At 35.0% G+C, this 23276-nt stretch overlaps 2 protein-coding genes across 4 annotated transcripts in view; both read right to left on the reverse strand.

Moving 5' to 3' along the window:
* The window catches only part of LOC108966598 (adenomatous polyposis coli protein), a 29808-nt gene extending 26760 nt beyond the window's left edge, over positions 1-3048 (reverse strand). Inside the window, exon 1 of one of the 3 annotated variants that reach the window (XM_018929593.1) lies at positions 2705-3048. The gene's annotated coding sequence lies outside the window, so the exon portion shown is untranslated. Of the gene's footprint in view, positions 1-244; positions 302-2336; positions 2416-2704 lie in introns of those variants that run through there. The other 2 variants (XM_018929601.1, XM_018929607.1) reach the window with 2 other exon arrangements.
* A 1258-nt stretch (positions 3049-4306) lies between these two features.
* LOC108966053 (protein FAM50 homolog) lies at positions 4307-5565 on the reverse strand. Its single transcript, XM_018928779.1, has one exon. The coding sequence runs from the start codon at positions 5459-5461 to the stop codon at positions 4382-4384; it is 1080 nt and encodes a 359-aa protein (XP_018784324.1). The 5' UTR covers positions 5462-5565; the 3' UTR covers positions 4307-4381.
* Positions 5566-23276: the final 17711 nt, after the last annotated feature.

Consider the following 23276-nt stretch of genomic DNA (forward strand, 5'->3'; position numbering starts at 1 on the left):
TTATTATTTTTTACGTTATTTTTTCCTTGTTGAAAAAATACTTAATGAAAATGTTCGTTTAATAGAGCTTTCACTGTATTCACAAAGGATTTTCTTCGTTTTATGAAATACGGTAATGAAGTTTTAAGTGATAGTTCTCTTAATGTCATTTCAACAAGGAAAAAATAACGTAAAAAATAATAATATTATAGTTTTGCTCATTATTATCACTTTTATATATTTATGTGGTGCCGCGTGTACTTACAGGTTTGACGCCCGCTTGCTTTTCCTTTACTTATATAATTTCTAAACACCGACACTTAGGACAGAAATACACAATATAATCATATAATATTCAAGACGACGCCGCGCCGAAGCAAACCGAAAATAGCAACTGTCGCCAATTAAATAACTAAGTTCTATGTGACACTTGTGCGAAATTAATTTACAAATACCCTGCACTACGTTACGCAGCAAAACTATAGAAAAGTGCAAACGTCTTCATAAACTCATTTCTATGTAAATACAAGTATTTACAAATGTATATATGGATGTGTGTATAAGTGTATGTGTGTATGCAAATTCCACAATCGTTTGGAATCGACAATGCAAGTATGCTCTACTGTATTTTGCTGTCTCGACGAAAGCCTCCTCACACGCCTATGACTCAGGCGACCAATTAATTATTGAAAGAGAATACGATCAAAAGTAAACGCGCAAAGCGAATATATAAACCGGCATTTTTTCCACTAACGAATATAGAGTGCATGTGTAGGTATGTGTGTGTGTCGGTATGTAGGTAATTTGCCTCAGACGAAGTTCTATATGCAAAATATACCGGCAGGTATACATAAGTACCAGACGTATTATGGTGTGGTAGTACAGTGGGTTTAACGATCCTTGGGTAAAGATCGTATTTTAGAGCTCAGAGTACAACTTTATTGCTTCTACATACCTTTAAAGCAATTACATATCGTAAGTCTCTATGTGTAAATGTGTAAAGTCGAAAAGTTTTATTGCATTCATTTGCAGACTCGTGCCTACAGCAAACCCAATAACATTTATACGGGAGCATGTACAAGCATGTATGTATGTATGTATGTATTAAAAGTGCAACAACAAAGTATTACAATACGGTAAATAAAGCAACCTTCAAAAAGGCGTAATCTTCCATCGTACTTTCAACTGGGGTTCGGCAATCGATGACCAACGGACAAGAATTACTTCATCACCCGAAATTGATGGAAGAAGTAACGTGCACAAAAAAAAAACCATTTACAAAAGTTAAGACGAATTCGGCTATAGCAACAGGAGAAAATTGCATACATATTATGCAAAATGAACAAAAAAATACAAAAACAACAAAAAACGTATGCGCACTAGTTGAATTGATGGAGCTCTAGTGGAAGAATGCGTTTGTAAACTCATTTTTATTTTCCGCTTTTATTAATTATTATATAAAAGAAAAAGTAAAAGGGAAAAAATAATAACAACTTTAAAAGTAAGAGCGAAATTGAAGGCAAATGTACAAATCAACAATTTTCAACAATATACTTATATTATTGTACATACATTTATACATACATACGTTCATGTACACATAGACATACATACATAGGTAGGAAGGTAACTCTATATACAAATAACATTGTCAGCAACAGTAAAAGTACGTCAAGAGTACTACAATCAAGTTCGATTCGGATGAACGATTGTGTCCAAGCTTAGGGGGCAGCAACAATTGGAGATAACGGAAAAATAAAGATGAGTATGGAGTTAAAAGTGGTAAACATATCCAGTGAAGTTATTTTCTACCATACATTGCGGAGTAAATGAAAAACAAGAAAAAAAAAACCCCTTTACATGTGCATTTTTATAGCATATAGTTACAATTTTGATTTGATTGGTTGTTGCTGTAGAAGCAAAATTCTGGACTTGTCGTTTATTCTTGTGCATATATTTATAGGGTCTCCGAAGTCTTTGCTGTGTTTTAGATATTCGTGGTAAACACAATATGTTCAGGGTATAAAAATATAACTGAAAATATGTGCAAAAGTTAATTTTTTAGGTATATAGGAGCCTATTATGTTTTTAGTCATTGCTATACATATGCATATACCACAAAGCACGTATACATATGTATGTACATACATATGCCTGTAAATAAGTACATTACTTTGATGAACAATTCCATTTTAGGCACTATTTAATAGTTCAATTGATTAACTTCAATTAATAGACTTATAGCTATACGCCTTGTTAAACAATTAATAACAAATTTAATTGTTTCGCATATTTGAACATGTACCAAAGCCCTTTTGAAAGAATTAAATTTATGTTCTTTAAATTTGTGTACTCACAGAATCCCATTTTCCCCAACCATGCATACATACATATTCCGTATCCTGTAAAGGAAGGCGTGAACATTGTAAGGCGCTGATGCGGTGTACCGAGGGTTCGTATTGATTTTTCACATACACTTGAGTGCTTAAATTTTGTCATATACTTTGTAACTTTTCTGAGCAAACACTTCTACATTCATATATTTATGATATCTGATTAATTTTATATAAATATTTATTTTTTCACTCATACATAAACTATTTTTGCGCAACATTACTAGTAAAATAACTTGGAAACTTTTTGTTCACAGGCACACAACGCGCAACACCAGCAAGCAGTACTTGTGTATCAAACTAGGTGCGCGAACACTTATCATCCCACATACCTTCTTCCTTTCCTTTGGGTATTCTTCTTGAAAAAAAATTCTGGGAGTCGTCGTTGCTTCAATTTCACTGCATCAGCGAGTTCACCATCATATGCATATAAATATCTATATGGCGAAGATGGTTGGAGTGAATCGTTAACGTTGTTACCTGATACAGGTGCTTACTAATGTTCTTATCAACTGCACTGATAACTACTGTGTTAATATTTATTCTGACTTATTACACATTTCAATTAAAATAGCACTATATACGCGAAAACACAAACATTCACCTCGCTTACTTAGTCTACTTTGCCAGACGGAATTTTATGGCACACTGAAGAACAAGCACGTAATAGTGCTGCCAGTTTGCAAGGCTCTTAAATCGGCAGAGCTGCCGTATTGTAAATTTCATTTTTCAATATTAGTTATTTTATTTGTATACTTTGAGATTAGTTAAATAATATTTTATACAATGCAAATTTTTTATTTATGATATAAAAAAATAACAATAAAGAGGGCTTAAATACTTATTGCAATATGCTTGAAAATATTTATTTAATAAATTTGCGCTGCGTGATGACCAAACACAGTTTCCGCCTTTTTTGCTTATGCAGCCAACTTAACTATCTAATTGAAAATTTTCAATTTATGTGAGAAGTTGGATTTTTATATAAAGTGAAAAATAGTTATGCTTTATTTATTCTTGTTATATGTTTTTATATGTTATCAATGCTATTCTATTTGCAAGCAAATAAGGTATTTACATATGTATATATATAAACAAGGGAACGGTGTATCAAAGTCCATTACGGAACTGCTCAGCTCAGTTTTTATATCCGGCTAATATCTACAACGCTCTTCGGGTCTGTTGTATAGTTTCGGTAAGTTAATTTTACTGGTTATACATTATGTAATATTTAATAAATATCGCGAACTTTCTTTCAAAATGATCTCGTCATTTAGGAGTTCAAGTTCATATTTCACTGAAGCGCTTGGCCTTGAGGGCGTGAGTTTCACTTAGATAAGTTTTTAAATAATGAATGATACATTTGATAATGACCTCAAAACATTTTACTAATATGGAAAAATTTGTTCGAGACTTAAAATGCATCTAATTACTTGGCAAAGGTGTATTAGGTTTGTCAAGAAAGTTTAGAAAACCCGCAAGAAAACGTCGGGAACACCGTAATGAATATATATAAATTATTACCTAGATGAGCTGAGTCTCTCTATATATAGGCGGGAATAGTCCCTCAGCTTTTGAGATATGGATCTTAAATTTTACAATCCTAAGATACCGCTCACTTGACGATACCGCCTATATCGGATCACTATATGATCATAAAAAGTGATCGCTCAAAATCAAGTTCAAGTAAGGCACATGTTTTTAGTAAAAAAATTTTGCATGGATTATTGAGAGCTATAAAAAAACGCTGAAGAAATTTTAAGATAGTTTAACCATTAAAGCCATACAAACTGATCGACAGAAATATTTTATTGTTTCCTAGAACAACTGCTAGTTCTAAGTTAACCTTATTTTCTTGTTCTTACTACAACCCCTTTATTGATATAAAGTATATAGTATCTGTAAAAAAAATAAATTATAACGAACTGTAAACATTGTATTCTGCGAACGGAACATGTTTTCCCTACATATTCTACTTAATTTTATTAATTTGTTACGAAAAATACAATTCATGTTTTTTTGCTCTTATCCTTAATGGTATATTTATCATACGTTTTTGTGGGATCATATGGCTCCCAACGGCTGGCTGGAAAAATATGCTTATTGCGTTCATACCATGAACGTAAGAGCACTTTGCCTGCGTGGGACTCTTCTTTCTCTACAGTGGCGTCGCTTATCATACGCACATCATCATGCACGTCGAATTGGAATAAAGGTCCACTCTTACCACGCGCTTTTGTTACAATGAAATCATAGAATGAGTAATGATGTGGCAGTATTAAATCTTCTTTGACATACATCAACTGATCAGCCATAACAGTTTTCAATTCATTGAATTCTTTGCGCAGTAACTCAAGACAACGTTGCAGAAATTGATATATAGAGTTACCTTTTTTCATAATAACACTACGTCTGTGACCTGAACCATCCCAGTAACTGAAGGTGATGGTAATTTCTTGATCCTTCAATGCTGCTTGTTGCATTACCCATTCTTGACGTAACTGTTCGCGTAAGCGGTTCTCTTGCTCCTCACGTTCACGATCCGGCAAAAATGATGTGTCTACTTCGGGATTTTTAAATATTTTCTTTTTCTTCGGCAGTATACTATCATCATCGATTTCTGTCCACTTTTTCTTAGGTAGCGCATCCTCCTTTTTAACTTCTTTAATGTCGTCCTCTTCACCGTCTTCCGCGGCAGCTTCATCATCTTCGTCGTCATTAAAACTGAATGATAGTGCTTGAATTTGTCGCTTTTGTTTATTTTTTTCGGCTTGTATGGCCTCCAGTGCGCGTTGTTTTTCACGTTCTTTTTCATCTTTCTTCTGTGCCAACTTTTTTTCACGTTCCCTCACAATATCCTCTTGTTTGGCTTTCATTTCATCCAAAGTGACCAGACCAATGGTCGAACTTTTAAGTTGCTGTTCCACGGCATCATAATGCGCTGCGAATTTGTTTTCAATCTTATCCAGCTTAAGCTCCTCCTCGATTTTTTTCTTGCGAAACTCAATCTCCTGCTGGGCAATTTCACGTTTTTTCATAAGTTGAGCGGCACGGCCCGCTTCACTGGCGGCCCCCTTGTAATGCGCCATTACTGTTTGTTACTTTGTTATCTTTTTAATGTACAAATTTATTAATTAAACACGGTTTTTTATATTTTGTTGTAATGTTGAAAAAATTTTTATGGTTTTCACTGCTTTTGCATTTTTGTAAGTGAAGTTGTGTTTTTGTTCTCGAAGTCAACAGCTGTTTATGTGCTTACTGTGACTGCGTAATTCTTCTTCTTCAGTTTGGTTTTTGTAGCTACCGTTGTGTAAGAAACGTAGAAATTAAATTTTATTTGGCATTTAAGAAAATAATAATATTTTTTGATATATATAAACCCAAATAATGAAATATCTGAATAAATGTCTTAAGCATTAATTAAGGAAAAAATTATTTTTAATTTTTAAAAAAGATTTCTCAACCTATAAATATTGTTTAAATGAAAATAATACTTTTTTTTAATAATAAATGGGAAATTGTTAAACTGAACATCATTTGTTTTGAAAGGTCTTAAAGACCGTAGAGCATTTTTATGAAACCTCTCTAAGCTTCATCAACAAATATTAGTAGTTGTAAAGTTGTAATTCCCTACAAAATATTGGCAGCACCTCCAGAGCTTTAAGTCAAACAAAAAGCTCAAATACTAACAGTACAATAACGAACAAATGTCCTTTCGGACAGTTGACGACGGGACACTCAATCGAAAAGTTCAGTTTGCCGGATAAATTAATAAAGTCCTAACCGTGTTTCAAACAAATATATAAAATACAAGTGAATATACTAAAATCTTCTTGCATATACTACAAAGTTGCAGTATTTCATATCATGTTTGGTGGCACAACAACAAGAAGAGGAAGAAAGTGAAAAGGGTAAATGCTAACCACGCAGAAGTCGGTAATTGGCAAGGCAACAACAAAAACATGCCAAGATTCGTTACATTGAAAACACTTAACAAGTCCTTTCGAAACTAAGTGGCAATAAAAATAATAATAAATGAAAGCAAAAAATTAATTGATGTTCAAGAAAGCGCCAAAGTCAATGAATCGCCTGTGAAGTTGTGCGGCGACAGCGGTTGGGCGGTTTGGCCGCAACGAAGTGTTGACACAGTCAGTGCGGAGTACTTAAATTGAAATAGGCATTCGCATTTGAATCGGAATGGAATAGGCATCGAAAGCGGTAACGGCAAAGGGATCGCTACATACAGTGGTGGGTGTGAAGTAAGTACAAGGACATTAGGACAAAGTGAAGCGTTGCGTAGCGAATGTTGGTGTGTGCGTGAGCGCGACTTTAAAGTTAACGAATGTAGCTTTATGTGTGCGTGTGTGTGTGCGCTTGTATACATTTGTGTTGCCATTTACCAAATGCTATGTGTGTATATATTGGCAGCCAGGCAGGCAAAAGGAAACGGAAATGGCATATTGAAGTACTAACAGTAAAAATAAAATCAACATGAAAAGGATATAAATCTCTAGATACTCAGATTTTTCGGCTTTTACACTTATAACCTAATTATTTTGTGCCATTACTGTGCATTTGATATCTGTCTGCCTGTATGTGCGAACAAACTAGTGCTTGTGACTTTCAAATCTACGTGTGTTGGTAAATGCATGCTTGTTTTTAAGAAAACGCCAGTGATTTTAAATCATGGACTCCTGCTGTTTGTGCTGCTTGACGTTAAATTCGCGTATTTACTAGCTGACTGCCTGTCTTTGGGGGGCTCTATGCTAAGGAAGCGAGTGGGTGCGTGAAAGGTGGCAGCTGCCATGTACCACCTCAGTTTCTTGAGTAGGTGTTTTTACAGCAAGAATGTTATTTATTGCTTTCATGTTGCGCTAGATATGACAAGCAACGCACATTCGTTTAAACTAGCTGTAGCTTATTTACGTTTTGGTATATTTGTATATTTTTTCCCAAATGTACATATGTTTGTATGTATGTATTGCATAGCGTTGTGCGCGTTGGTTTAAATAAATGTAGCGAGATGTTTCTATTTAACTGTTAACATTGCTTTAAATTGGCTAAGAGTTCAGCTTTCGTGTGAACGTAATTGTGTAGCATATCCCAAGGCGCTCATAGTATTGCCCTTTGGAAGAGTAAGTGAATTTAATCTCATTGTGGCAAGCATTTGTTTCTAAATTTAAAACATTTTAAAATATATTTCTTATTTACACGTAATTGACGTGTTTTTAACTTTATTTGCTGATTTGTAATTTTTTAATTATTTTTACAAATTAAATAAATTAATGTATTATATTAGCTAAAAGTATGAAATTATATTTTTTGTAATTAACAATTTATATTAAAAATATTATTAAAATCAATATTAAAATTAAATTTTTAAGTTAAAAATTTTTGTTGATACTTTTAGATAGTTTCAAAGAAAAATGATTTTAAAATAAGTATCTAAAAGTAGAATTTTTTTTTTTGTTTGTAATAAACATTTTATATTAAAAAAGATTTTGAAACGAGTATCTTAAAGTAGGAAAACATATTTTTTTGAAATTAAAAATTCACATCATTTTTAATATAATATATACATATGCAATTACAAAAAAAAATTTTAAATCACTTTTCTTTGAAATTTTTACATTAGCCAAAAATTCGAAAAATAAAAGTTGCATTCATTTAATAAATAGGAATATTTAATAATTTTCAAAGGTTTATGGGTGAAAAAGGTTTTTTTACGAAAAACTGCGTGTTAAAAATTGTCTAAATGTTAACTAAACTTAACTATTCTTAATTTTTGAATATTTTTTTATATCTATATGCATTTGAACATAACCTCATATTTATGAAAATAACTTAAGTTAAGCAATCATAAATTTTAACTCTCTGCAAAGATGAAAATCTTAAAAAATGGGTTGTGTGCTTGCTGCGGTAAATATCAAAAATTAAAGTAAATTATTTGGTAACGAACGGGGCTGACCGTACGCTTAGTTATTAAAATTATAATTTTTTATATACCGAAGAGCATTTATTAAGTTTGTCACGTAGTTCTTAAAATTCAAAAGCAAACATCGTAGATCCCATAAAATATGAAATATATTATATTTAGTATACATGATCCGTCCGTCTGACTAGAGTTTTTGAGATATTCAGCTTTTGCACACGTTCTTTTCTCACTAAGAACTTTTAATTTGGAAAAATATCTTCACGAAATTTGACACAGATTTTTGTCTAAAGCAATATTGCATTATCCGAAGAAATTGTTAAGATCGGATTGCTGTAGCCTATAGCTGCCATACCAACTTACCGATCAAAAACAAGTTTTTATGAGGAATCTTTTGTATTTGTGATGTGTATTATAATTCCATTGCAACCGTAGTTAACTTTTTTTGTTTCATTAAGGGGTTACAAGGATTTACGGGTTTCAAAAAAAAAAAAAAAAAAATTATCGCAAAAATTTCAAAATGTTCCAGAACCCATTGATTTTCCAACCAAGTCATTTTGTAAAAAGTCTTTCAGCACTCAAGGGCTCAAAGGTTCCGGGCTAATCTTTATAGGCAAATATTTTATTTATACAGATATTTTTTTATTGAATTATTATTTATTTATTTTTTGAAAATCTGATAAATATGAAAATTTTTTTAAGTAGTACCCCATACTTAATATGATAGAAAGTTATAATAATGAGTTGCGCATTTGTTTTGTTCATCCCACTTGCGTATGCGCTGCCATTGTTAGCGTATGCGGGACTTGCGAAGTAGGACGCCGACGAACTCCATTATAGATCTTTATTTTCATTGTAGGACCGCCGCTAGACATTTCTTTACACCTGTTGGGAACATATCATGTGTGGTACTATATTTTTAGGGATTAGGCGTTCTCACAAGAATTTCCTCAAGTTCCTCTCTTTCATCTTTATAACGTGGGCACAGAGAGAAAATTACCACGCGTTTGCACTCCACTCACGTCATGTTCATATTTGCGTAAATACTCCGTGAAGCAGCACAGCCCAGTCAAGAACTGTCCACGCCTGCACGTTTCTGATTAGCGTGTGTGTTCATCTATGTACCTTTTCTTGTTTCGTCCCACCGTTTCTGCCAATCATTAAGACCATTGTGTTTTTCTTGCTTCCTCTCTTGTAAGCCATAATGCCAATAGAATAGCCTCGCGGCAATAATCACACCCAAGTATTTCAACGAATGTTGTCCTGAGATATTGTATGCATCAATGTTGAGCGTATCCGCGTCTAGCGTTTTCCTACACGTTATTAGTACCGCTTCGGCTTTTAGCCTGCTAACTGAAGTTTTGTTTTTGTCTTTGAGATACAATTACAAGTATTTTGTTCACTTATATGATCATGTAAGGAGTTATCCCGCCAAATTTAAATTTTTGTTTTTTTTTGTTGTAATTGGACTAACATTTCGTACATTCTGTTGTTAAATCACAAACAGTTATATGAATTTATTAAAATAGGATTAAAAACTTGGCATATGCATATGTTAAATAAGAATAATAACCGCCAACATGTCACGTAGACTGAAAAACTTGTGAAAAAGAAATGCTTAAAATTGTATTCGAAACTTTTTTATGACTTTGGCAATTCAAAATTTGACAAGAATGCATAAATTCTGTTAACGAGTTGCATTTATATAACAGTAAATCGGAATAATGCCCGGATATGTATCATAACAACAAAGAATGAAGCACCAAAAAGAAACTGCCCAGACCAACACTTCTACTCTGCACGCGCACATTGTCAAATAAAGCAAAAAGAAGCCACTACATTGTCACGCTTGTTTTATAACTTCATAATTCACACCAACAAACACACAGACACACTCTCAGGAACACACATAAACACATAGCTCGCACACATAACTGTCATCCACAGCTGCCGCCAGCGTGCCACCACCATATGTTTGCCGTTGTGGGCGAGTTGAGAGTGCAACGTCGGAGTTCAGGGCTGTGACATTTTTCGCTGCTGCTTTACTTAGCTGGAAGATTACACTTCCTTATGGCCAACACAATTCGCGTAGTTATAGTAGTTTGGATTTTTACTACAATATTTACGGTTTTGTTTTATGTTTTTCCTCACTGTTGTTGTTTGCATTTCATATTCGCTGCCGCTGATTGCTTTCGCCTCTTCGTGTCATCGTAGTTGACCTAGTCGCCTTTGTTGCCGTTGTTGACGTTGTTGTTGTTGTATGACATTCTTGCATAATACTTAAGTGGCAGCGCTGCCATTCTGCCATACACAAACAACAGCAGTGCGCTTTCCTACGCTCTCTTTGTGGCATACACACGCTCGCTGTGGCTTCTCTTAAACACTTCCGCTCACTGATATCCGCTGCCCTTTTAATGCTGCATTGCCTTGCGGTGGTATTTCGGTGTTTTTTCGGTTATGACGTTGTTGGAAATTGTGAGTGGACTTAATGGTTTTCTTTGATGATTTCATTTTTGCGCTTTGCCGGTGCTCGCTGTTGTTTAATGTAATTTCTACCGTGTAGCTGTCATATAAAGGAAAGCAAAACTAGTGAGAGAATCTTTAAAATATAATTTAAAATTTTTATTTTATTTTTTCAAAACACATGCCAACGCTATTATGTGCTGCAGAAGTGAGCATATTTAAAAACAGAAAAATATGTGCACTCTTAGGTTAGGTATAAGGAAGTATGGTGCGATGAAAACTTCGAGCCTTAGTTAAGTGTTTGTTGCTTTGACCTTTATATTACGTATGCGGCGGCTAAAAGAAGTTTTGACCCGTTTCAATCCATTTCAGGAAAGTATCTCTCTGATTTTTCAATTGTTTAACGAATACATTGACCGACATTTTCGGTAAAAAGTCTACTAGAGATACTGGGGTCCAAATATTCGGTACCTGGGAGCTTGAACCGTATTTGTTGGATTCGGACAATTTTCGGTCATAAGGTGGCATACTCAAAAGTCATTATTCGTGCACAGTTTTATCCAGTTATACTAATTGCTTGTTGATTTGTACACTTGAAACAAAATAATCAGATTGCATTTAAAAGTATGTTAGATGGGAAGTAGGGGTGTGTGTGTAGTCTGATTTTGCCCATTTTCAGACGGTTTACGAAATAGGTGATTTCACCTTAAAAAGGGCGGTACCACGCCCATCGACCAATTTTGATCATGGCTCCATAAAACTCCTCTCATGCCATCTCGCGGGTAGAATTCAATGCCTCTAGCGTATTTAGTTATGAATTTATTGCGCTTTTAGTAGATTTTAACTGTACTAATATATGGGGAGTAAGCGGGGTTATCACGCGATTTCATCCATTTTCACTCCGTCGGTTCTTATAATATTTGCGCTAGGTGTTTTGGTAATTGTAGCTTAAGTGGTTTAAAATTGGGTGAATACTTTCCTTAGCCTCCATATAACTAAAATAAAGGTTTTCGAACTTGCGGGTGACTTTATTAGAAAAACAAGTAAGGAAGCGCTAAGTTCGGGTGTCACCGAACATTTTATACTCTCGCATGATAAAGTAATAATCGAGATTTCAGGCGTGGTTGTGAACCGATTTCACCCATATTTGGTACATGTCATCAGGGTGTTAAGAAAATATTATATACAGAATTTCATTGAAATCGGTCGAGTACTTCCTGAGATATGGTTTTTGGTCCATAAGTGGGCGACGCCACTCCCATTTTCAATTTTTAAAAAAAGGCTGGATCCAGCTTCCTTCTGACATTTCTTCCGTAAAATTTAGTCTTTATGACGTTTTTTGTCAGTCGGGTAACGCACTTTTAGTGATTTTCAACATAACCTTTGTATGGGAGGTGGGCGTGGTTATTATCCGATTTCTTTCATTTTTGAACTGTATATGGAAATGCTTAAAAGAAACGACTCTATACAGTTTGGTTGATATAGCTATAGTAGTTTTCGAGATATGTTCAACGTTCAAAATGTTTCACAACGCATTGATTTTCCATCCAGTAATTTTGTAATAAGTATTTCACCTCTCAAGGATTCAAACGTACCGAGCTAATCTCCAACTTGCGCTACAGGCAAATATTTTATTTAAACATATATTTTTGTTGAATTATTATTTATTTATATTTGGARATTTTGATATGTATAAAAATAATTGTACGCTATACTTATTGCCATAGAAAATAATAATAACGAGTTGTGCACATTTTTTTTGTTCATCCTACCCGCGTATGCGTCGCTTGTGTTAGCGTATGTAGGTCTTGCGAAGGAGGACGCCTACTAACTCCGTTATAGCTCTTTATTTTTCGTGCAGCACCACCGCTAGATGTTTCTTTTCACCTGTTGGGAACGTATCAAGTGTGGTACAACATTTTCAGGGATTATCCGCTCTCCAAGAAATTTATTTAGTTCCTCTCTTTCTTATAACGTGGGCACAAAAAGAAAATGTGGCACGCGTTTTCACTCCCACAAAAAGAGCAGTTAAACCAATCGTCATGTCCATTTTTTCGTACATACACTCTGAAGCAGCCGTGCCCAGTCAGGAACTGCGGCAAGTAATAGTCAAATTCACCGTGGTTTCTTTCTACCCACGCTTGCATATTTCTTATTAGCGTGTGTGTTGATCCTTTTGTTTTTTCGTCCCACCGTTGCTGCCATTTATTAACACTAGTTTTTTTCTTGTTTCCACTCTTGTGCAGTAAGTCGTCTGTCAGTGGATTTTGTTTTGTCATAAATTCTTTTAAGCTCCATCGCCATAATGTCTGGCGGCATGATACCTGAAATGAACGTAGCCGCCTCTAGCTTTTTCCTACTCGTTATAAGTAGCGCCTCGGTTTGTTGCCCTGCTAACTGTTACCTTGTTTTTGTAAGCCATACTTTTATTTTTATCGCTGCAAGGTTGCATAGGTGTGCAGAGCAGGTTGCGGTGTTTTGTGCCCACCGAATGTCATACTTAAAATCAGACTTCTTTACTTTGTTTCAATTCAATAACTTCTCGACTTTAAGAAGTGATAACCAGTTGTGAATTTCAAAAAATGTATTTTTATGCTTGAAAATGTATAAATATAAAATCAAAGTTTTGACAAGTCCTCCGAATATCATTTACATATATATAGAGATTTTTGGTTTTCTCGGGTTTTGAGTTAATTTTAAGCAGAAAAAAACCTTATTGCTGCCAGGCAACCCTTTTCCAAGGTCCTGGAGATCGGCCGCGTGATCTGAAAAATTAAAAAAGAAAATTCAAAATTAAAAACTTAATATTAAAGTATTTTAAACAATGTAACGACAGTGACGTTGGAGCCTACATGTGAGCGCGACGAGTTTTTGTTTGATGACAGGAGATATTTCGTCTTACTTTCGTTCACTGCCAGACCCAATTGCTTTGTACCTTCTCTATTTAGCTCTGCAGCTCGAATAATTTTCTCAAGCAGCAGAACGAGGAAGTCGGACGATAGAAAATCGCCTTGTCTGAAACCTTGAATGGTATCGAACGACACGGAGAGATCCTTTCCGATCCTGACGGCGCTTTTGGATTGTTCAACATCAGTTTGCACAGCCGTATTAATTTGGAGGGGATACCAAATTCAGACATCGCGCAATAAAGGCCGCTCCTTTTCATGCTACTGAAGGCGGCTTTGAAATCGACGAAGAGGTACTGTGTGTCGATTCTCTTTTCACGGGTCTTCTCCAAGATTTGGCGAAAGGTGAATACGAGTATCTGGTCGGTTGTTGATTTTTCAGGTCTAAAGTCACACTGATAAGGTCCAATCATTTTATTGACGGTGGACTTTATTCTTTCACACAATACGCTCGATAGAAACTTATATGCGAAAGTTTGGTGATTTATGCTACGGTAGTTAGCGCAGATTTTGTGGTCTCCATTTTCGGGAATTTGATAAAGCACACCTAAATTCCACTTAAAATCCAAAGTTACCTCCATGTTACTTATCAAAATATTTCTTGTAATTGACATGGTGTTGAAGAGATAATTGTTAATAAATTTTATAATAAGGTTAGGTTAATGTGGTCAAAAGCCACGCGTTTTGTGCTTCCCGATACCAGATGGACTTTAGTTACTAGGTCCATGAGGAGTAGTCATCCTTTAGTATGCCTGCGCCTGACCGAAGGGTCTTGCTAATGCTGGACAAGTGCACATGAGATGCTCCATTGTTTCTCTGGTGCCCCGCTGTAGACACTCAACTTTTTACTGTTAACTTCATATCATTCAAATCACAGGACTTCAGGGATCCCACACAACTATTTCATTATCTTAAATTTTTATTAAATGAAAAAACTATTCCTTAGATTTATATTCCAATAAAAATATATAAGTATTTGTAATTTTTTCTTCTCCTTATAAGTAAAGAGCACATTCCTACACATTTTTGCACATACAAATGTACATTACTGATTCGCACCACATTTTTAGATATTTTAGAAAATCGAGTTTAAATACAGCAAGGCTACAAGCAAGTGCAAAGCTTGAAAATACAAAGCAAAACCAATTTGAGAGTTCTAGCATGCAAAACTTTGTATATGCACAATATTACTGTAGTAACACTGCAACATTTCATGGCGTTCGTGCAACTAAACACGCCTTCGCGTTGAGTACGTGATGCCATCTTCATTGCAAAAGTGTGAGCAGGCAGACAGACAATGCTATGCATGCAAAATGCATATTAATGTTACATTTTTGTAATTTTCATTGCATATCTGAAGGCGTAAAATTGTAAAATATTGCAATTTACAACTTTGCTGAATTTATTAACCGTATGTATGAATGTTAAAGAAATACAGATGTAGTGTGCACTATTTTCATACATTTTTAAAGCCTCAAACGGCGAGGAACTTGTGCAATATGTAGATATATGTTTGTAAGTGTGTCCGCGTGTTTAATCTGTATGAAATGTGCAATTAATTAATTTGCATTTTAAAAGTTGACTGCCTCGATATGGGTGCATAAAGTGTGAAGGCGTGTGGAATTGCAGCAATGAATTTTATCTTCATTACACATATACTGTGCCCTCCTTCACTTCGAGGTGTTCCTGCGCCGCCACAGTTTCCTCCGGTGCCTTGTCGTCTGCAGCTGTACTCTTGCCTGGACGCGTCGTCATTAACTGTGTTGAAAATAAATTAAATTACCAATTCGTGCGTAAGCAACTGTGCAGTTAGCATGTCGTTCTGTTTGTGTGTGTGTCGCTATATAAATGTATATCTATATATGGATCTATATACTCATTTAACTTTTTGTTTGCAAGGGAAGTCGCTGGTAACTTTTAGCTCCACCTATTCACCGGCCAAGGTTATTTCGACACAACACAAAATCCATGATTCCAAATCGATATTCTGTCAGCGCCCATCCAATTGTATGCCAGCGAGTTTTTTGCTCATTACGCTCTCGCGGTGCTCAGGTGCACGAAATGCGAAGCGTTGAAGCTGGAAATGTAATTAAATTACTATCTGCCTGCAACGAAGCAGCGCCAAAGTGCTAAATAACAAATTTTACAACAATAAAACAAAGACGAAAATTGTAAATGTGTCAGCGCGCCAGTACAACAACAACAACACAAACCATATAAACAACACCTAAGTGACAAATCAAAAGGTGCTGAAAATGGAATGTTGACTGTGATCAGCTAATCGAATTGGCGCTACACTTAGTCGCCGAGTATTTACAGTGTGAGTGCAGTTATTTTTAAAAACACGCATACACACACACTTAAACGCGCAATTCATTGAAGATACGGTATTTCGTGGAATTAATTTGTTGTGAAGATTTACATTCAGCTACTTTTTGCGATAGGAAAACTCTTATAAAACCAATCGGGTAGTTGTAATTAAATGTTGACTGTATCGAGTTCTTAGTAAAAAATATGGGATCAATAAATGTCAGGGGCGTAATTAGCAAAAATTTGTTTTTTCAGGGTTGTATCATCGAAAGTATCGTGCATTAGTTTGAAAAAAATAAAATAAAATAATTGTTTTTTTTTTTTTTTCTTAGAAGATTTAGAAATTTCGTGACATTGTATTTATCTTGAAAGTTCTTTATTTATTCTACCAAATCAATTTCATCCCCTTCAAAGTAATCCATATGCCAACGGATTTTCCAATCTTCGAAACACTGGTTGTAGTCACTTTCCGGAATGGCCTTCAGTTCCGTCTTCGCTGCGGCTTGAATCTCCTCTATCGTATAAAAACGGTGTCCCCAGAGCGGTCTTTTGAGCTTGGTGAACAGCCAGAAGTCGCACGGCGTCAGATAAGGTGAATACGGTGGTTGCGGAACGATATGGGTTGAGTTTTTGGCGAAATGATCACGAATTAAGAGGGCAGTATGATGCATTATCGTGGTGTAGGAACCAAGCATTGTTTTTTCACAATTCCGGCCTTTTTAGGCGGATAGCGTTACTCAAACGATGCATGACGTTCAAATAATATTCCTTGTTGACTGTTTGACCGGTTGGAAGGAATTCATAGTGCACAATACCACGATAATCGAAGAAAACAGTCAACATGACCTTGATTTTTGAGCGCCTTTGGCGCGATTTTTTTGRTCTCGGCTCTCTTTTGGCACGATATTCGCTCGATTGATCGGTTGTTTCGGGGTCGTAAGCATAGATCCAAGTCTCATCGCCAGTTATAATGAGTTTCATGACACCCTGGTAGTCAGAAGCATCATTTCACACACTTCAACGCGACGCCTTTTTTCCAAAAAATTCATTGTTTTCGGTACCAGTGGAGATTTGACGCGCTTGAGGCCCAAAACATCCTTCAAAATGGTACTGACTGAGCCTTTCGATATGCCAACTTCATCAGCAAGGTCTCTAATTGTTAATCGATAGTTTTTCAATACCAAATCTTTGATTTGTTGAACGTGAGCTTCGTCGGTTGAGGTTGATGGTCGCCCTGGACGCTCTTCGTCTTCGACACGTTCACGGCCGGCTTGGAACTCACTATACCGCTTGTAAAAATTTTTTTAAGACATAGCCTCATCACCAAAGGCTTTCTGCACCATGCTCACCGTATCCGCAGCAGAAAATTGATACCGTAAACAAAATTTAATGCAAATTCTTTGCAAATTCTCACTTTTAGCAGCTCACAAAACGACACGTATCTCAAACACTAATGAATATTTTGACATGACATGAAATTTGACATAATGACAGTACTAGCAACCTAAAAATAATTCTCCAAATCCTTCGACGCGCGCAGTTTAAATTCAAATGTCACCTTATTTTTTGGGCACATATCATCAAACGTAAATATTTCGAATTATTCGAAACAGCAGTTTTCGAGCAGTAATTACTAAGAGAAAAATAATTTTTAATTATTTTTTTTATTTTGTTCGATCTTCTGTACATAGTTACAATGACCTACCAGTTTTTTGGTTTGATCAAAAATCGATTTCGGCATGCCAAAATCTGCCGAAATTTCGGGTAAAAGTAAACTTTTTTTGAACGCTGTCATTTTGTAAAATTTTCGTTTTGGTTTGACCGTATTTTCTACTATCTACTAGATCTTTTTTTTTTAGGTTTATTCGGGGAGGAGATCGGAATCACTTTAGCAGTGAAGGACATTTTTTATTGCTGTCAGAGATCGCATTTAACCTTTTCTTTTATGTTCCCAAAAATCATTTTGGTAAAATTATTTTCGGGTGACCTGAGGTCCGCAAAAAGATGGGGAGGGTTGGATCTGAATTTTTAAGTGTAGGAATGGTTGCTGAAATTCGAAACTACGAATCTATAATTTTTGTATACAAACTTTTTTTGCATAACTTGAAAATCTACATTTACATATTTTTCTCTTTCACGAAAATTTGCTGTCAACATTATCTTGTTATGGCCTAAAACACTGTACTTTTCTAATTTAATTATTGATTTTTGCTTCATTTATCGACTTAATATCGAAAAAAAACCTTGTTTTAAAGAAAAAAACTCTCAAATCAAAATAGCAGATTTCTTACTTAGAGAAAGTGTTTTCTAATATTCGCATTTTTGAAAGTTTTCATAATTGAAAAAAACTCTCTAATGTCGTCAAAGAAATTTATTTCTCTGTAGAAATTCTTAATCTAAATAACTATGTTCAGAGGTAATGGGGTTTTTTCTTGTAGTGATATTATTTTTTCTATATATAGGTAAAATTTATCAGAGATAATCGTTTAATTTTTGTTTTTTTGGCTTACCGTAATTTATATACATATGTATTTCTATTCAGTTTTTACTCCAACATCTTTCCGATAATATAAATCTCAACATGGAGATAAATTCAACTAGGGATTTAGATGATGCAGTAGAGATTTTTACTAACAAAATATACGAAGCCTAAGAAGGCTTCTACAATTATTACAACTATTGTAATACTATAACTTTTCGAACACATAGAAGCAGACAACCATATTGTGGTGAAATATCTAAATTGGTTAAGAACAAGAGGCGATTTCGAAGGATATGGCACAACAGCAGGAATCCGAATGACAAAAAAGCCCTCAATAAACCAACTATGGAGCTTAACACTAGTTTAGCTGAACTTAAAGAGAGAGAGAGAGAGTATTGATTGGAGAATATCTCAAAAAAATTTATCCAAACAACAACAACGAATATAACATAGGGAAAGCCACCAAATACTTAAAACGGCCAACCATAAGACAGGTTCCGGTTAAAGATATTAACAACACTTGGTGCAGATCAAACATGAGCAAAGCACACGCTTTTGCCAACCATCTTAAAGATATATTTCAGCCATTTAACCTCAGTAGCACCAGCCATCGTGAGGACGTCGAACCATACATTGATTGCCCATGTCCAATGGATAAGGCTCTTACATACGTAAGACTCTCAGAGTTCCAATTTGAAATATCGCGTTTGAAAAATTCAAAGTCTCCAGGTCATGATAACATCGACGCTTGGACAATCAAAGCTTTTCCAAGAAATGTCTATTATTTTTGGTCTTGCTTTTTAATAGTAGCTTCAAATTGAGCCATTTCCCCACGCAGTGGAAATGTGCTGAAATTATAATGATACCAAAGCCAAACAAGCCTACTGACAATATTCTCGAAAATACTCGAAAGAATATTTCTTCGAAGACTACTGCCAGAGCTGGACAAGCAATCAATTATTCCAGATCATCAGTTTGGTTTCAGACATATGCACGGCACACCGGAACAATGTCATCGCGTTGTGAAAACTATACTTAGTGGCTTGGAGTTGTGAATTGTTGTGCAATTTTCCTAGATGTTCAGCAGGCATTTGACAGAGTCTGGCACTCGGGCTTACTGTATAAAATTAAAAAGACGCTATCTACTACTCTATCACTCTATCTCTTCCTCAGATCTTATCTGAGTCACAGACATTTCTATGTTAAAATTAAAGATGAAATCTCAGACAAACGCGAACTAAAGGCAGGTGTCCCACAAGGAAGTGTTTTGGGACCAATTCTGTATACAATTTTTACCGCAGACATGCCAATATTCGAAAATGGTAATTTAACAGTTGCCACCTATGCAGATGACACTGCTGTACGCTCATCTGCTTACTCGGCTAGCGAAGCTGCTGAAACTGCACAAGCACAGCTAAATGAAATACAATCTTGGCTTCGCAACAGGAACATCTCTGTAAATGCTGGAAAATCAACTCACATAACTTTCACATTGAGGAAGGAAGAGTGCCCCGGTGTGATTCTTAATAATATTTTAATTCCAAAGTTAAATTGTGTGAAATATCTCGGATTACATTTAGATAAACGGCTTACTTGGTGTGAACATATTAGAGCCAAGAGAACGCAGCTCAAAATTAAAAGTAGAAAAATGTATTGGTTGCTTGGCCCTAAGTCTAAACTTAGTTTACAAAACAAAAATCTTATCTATAAAACTATATTAAAACCTGTATGGTTTTATCGCATTCAAATCTGGGGTACAGCAAGTAGATCCAACATAGATATAATTCATAGGTTCCAGTCAAAAACCCTTAGACTTCTCGCTAACTCTCCGCGGTACATTAAAAATATTTATCTCCATAAGGATCTGAAAATGCCTATGGTGATTGATAAAATAAAAGATACAGCTCAAGGTACATAAGAAGATTAAATTGGCACCCTAATCCATACGCTATAAACTTATTAGACTATAGCGATGACACACGACGATTGAAAATACTACATCCTCTAGACCTGCCATTTAGATCGTAAGAAATATCAAAGGGTTACATTGTAATAATATTGAAACACATTACGTAATTTAGCTTAATAAATACTATTTACTAAATAACCTTATATTAGGGCCAAATTGCACTTAATGCATCAATGTGAATCACATTAATCAATTACATCTACTTATTGCCTTACGATAGATTGTAAATTGAACTGAATATTAAAAAAAAAAAAACATTTTTCCGAACATTAACTACGCTACCATGTATCCAATATAAAAAAAAATTAAAATCGTTAAATTTTTTAGACTCACCCTAATGTATATAAATAAATTTGTATTCATTTTTTTCTTTCAAAATTTTTCTGAACATTAATTACGCTTTCATGTATACAATCTAACCAATCTCTATATCTAATCTGACTTGATTATAGTACATGAGTGAAACGTATCTCAATCTGAGACAACATTCATAAAATATGTAACTAATGCCATCAAATATGTAACTAATGCCATGAAATATGTAACAAATGTCATGAAATAAGTAACAAATGCTTCGAAAACTAGTTCTGATACAAGCAGGCGGAAAAACATTATTCATTGAACTATTATGCTACCGGCCTGTCATGAAATTCAATTGTGCTCTGTAGACCTATATTCCCCTAACTATCGTGCAGCCTACATGAACCCTTTAAATATTTCATGGTGTGTTAAGTGGCCTTCCCTGCCTCAAACACATTTGAATTTAAATAAACTCCACTTGGTGCAGGTTCATTTCACTTGACCCGAGTATTGAATTTATCCACACGTAAGGCCAACGTTTGTTGGAAATCGAAGTAAGTGTGCTTGTGGGTTATTGATTTGGCCTCGGATTCTATAAATTGAACCGAACAAGCATACTTAGATGCCGCTAAACTTCTGAAAAACACAAATAGTTACTCACGCACACACACACACACACGCACATGAACACACAGCTCTAAAAGTGCACTCACACACACACACACACACACGCACATGAACACACAGCTCTAAAAGTGCACTCACATTTGTAGGCAGCACTTTTGTGAGTTTTTTGGGTTCTATATATTATATTTAGGTACATCCTGCACATTATATTTAGGTACATCCTGCACAGTGTATATTCAGTTTACCACAAAGTTTATTCCATTCAGAAGGCAACGTTGGAGATAATAAAATTATATACATGTAAATGAGCAGCTTGATGAGCTAACTAGTCGCTCAGTTTTTGAGATATCGATCTGAAAATTTGTACACATCCTTTTCTAGTCTAAAGACTGCTTATTTGTCGAACGTTATCGGACAACTGTAGCATATAGCTTTTTTTCATTTTTATTTGACGAGAAATCTTCATTAAATTTGGCATGGATTATCATCAAAGACTAACCTACAAACTCTAAAAATATTATTAAAATTRGACAATCATATCACAAGGCTGCCATACAATCTAATCAATCAAAATAAATTCCTTGCATAGAAAATTAATTTTTATTTGTGAAGGGTATTATATTAGGTTGTCAAAAAAGTCTTGCGGTACTTTCGCTAGTTGGCGCTGAGAGCGCGTAGTTCTAGTTTTATTCGTCGCATCGGGTCTTGCTACCGCAAAATTTTTTTGACAACCTATTAGCTTCTATGCTATCAAAATTAATGTTTGTTCTTGTTTTTGTTTACATATGTAATATGTAGATTTAGAGCACTGATTTCTCGAGAAGCATAAACTTCATATGGCCAACGTGATACCCAATTTGCATGCATATATATATATTTATATATATATAGTTAGTGTAACTACAATTTTACTCACGCACTAGAAAACTTACCGCATCAGCAGCAGTGTTGACAGTTTTGTTATATGTTGAGAGTGTGTGCGTATTTGTAAGTGCGTAAGTGTATCCTTACAGCAAGCCACAAATGAGAAAATCGTGTATGTAAGTGTGAGTGAAACAGTTAACTGGTTAGGTTACCTGTTTTTTTTATTAGTTATTCGTTTATATTTCGTGTGGCAGAGATTTTTGAAAACAAATATTGTCGAAATATGAGAATTTTTAAGTTAATATGCCATGGTGAGTTTGTGACACGTACACACAGTTATTATATTTGAGCTTTACGCACTGGATTTTATAGTTTTAATAAAAATTCAATTTATTTGATATCCGATACTGAACAGATACTCGTAGTTGCAGGAGCATAAGAACAAGAAGCACAATTAATTTTATTTTAGTTTTGTGTAACACACTATTTTGTCCATATAAAAGGCAAAGGATTTGAGACAAGCCCAGAATTATAAACTTATTGGTGGTAATCATTTTTAGGCACCTTAAATTAGTAACATATTCTTGGCTCTTATTTTATTTTGGAGTGTTTTCAAATTTATTGCCGATATTTTTATTTTATATTTATATTTTAAGGAGTACAGACTTGATCTTCATATTGCAGTCCATAGCGTTAAAATTCCGACTGTCAATAACCAATAACCCTAGCATTTAAGGTGTGATATTTTACACTGTTATTGCCAAAATACAAAGCCGCAACAAACATTAGCCGGCCGCCAGCCGGCAGAAACATTGTTGGCAACATACAAGGCAATTGGTTGGCCGGTCCTTAACTACGCTGGATCAAAATGTTCGTCTGGATGCAATGAAAACGTACGAGGAACGTACAGACATGTCATAACACTGCACTCTAAACTACAACAGGATGCCTCTTAAGGTCTCCCATTGAACACCAGCACAGCGAGGCCTGTATGCTTCCAGTTTAGGAGCTTAATTAATTCCCCTCCAAATAGTTTTTGCTGGAGTGCTTC

This window comes from Bactrocera latifrons, unplaced genomic scaffold (assembly GCF_001853355.1).
Source record: "Bactrocera latifrons isolate USDA-ARS-PBARC rearing strain unplaced genomic scaffold, ASM185335v1 scaffold_10, whole genome shotgun sequence".
In the NCBI taxonomy this organism is placed as follows: Eukaryota; Metazoa; Arthropoda; class Insecta; order Diptera; family Tephritidae; genus Bactrocera; species Bactrocera latifrons.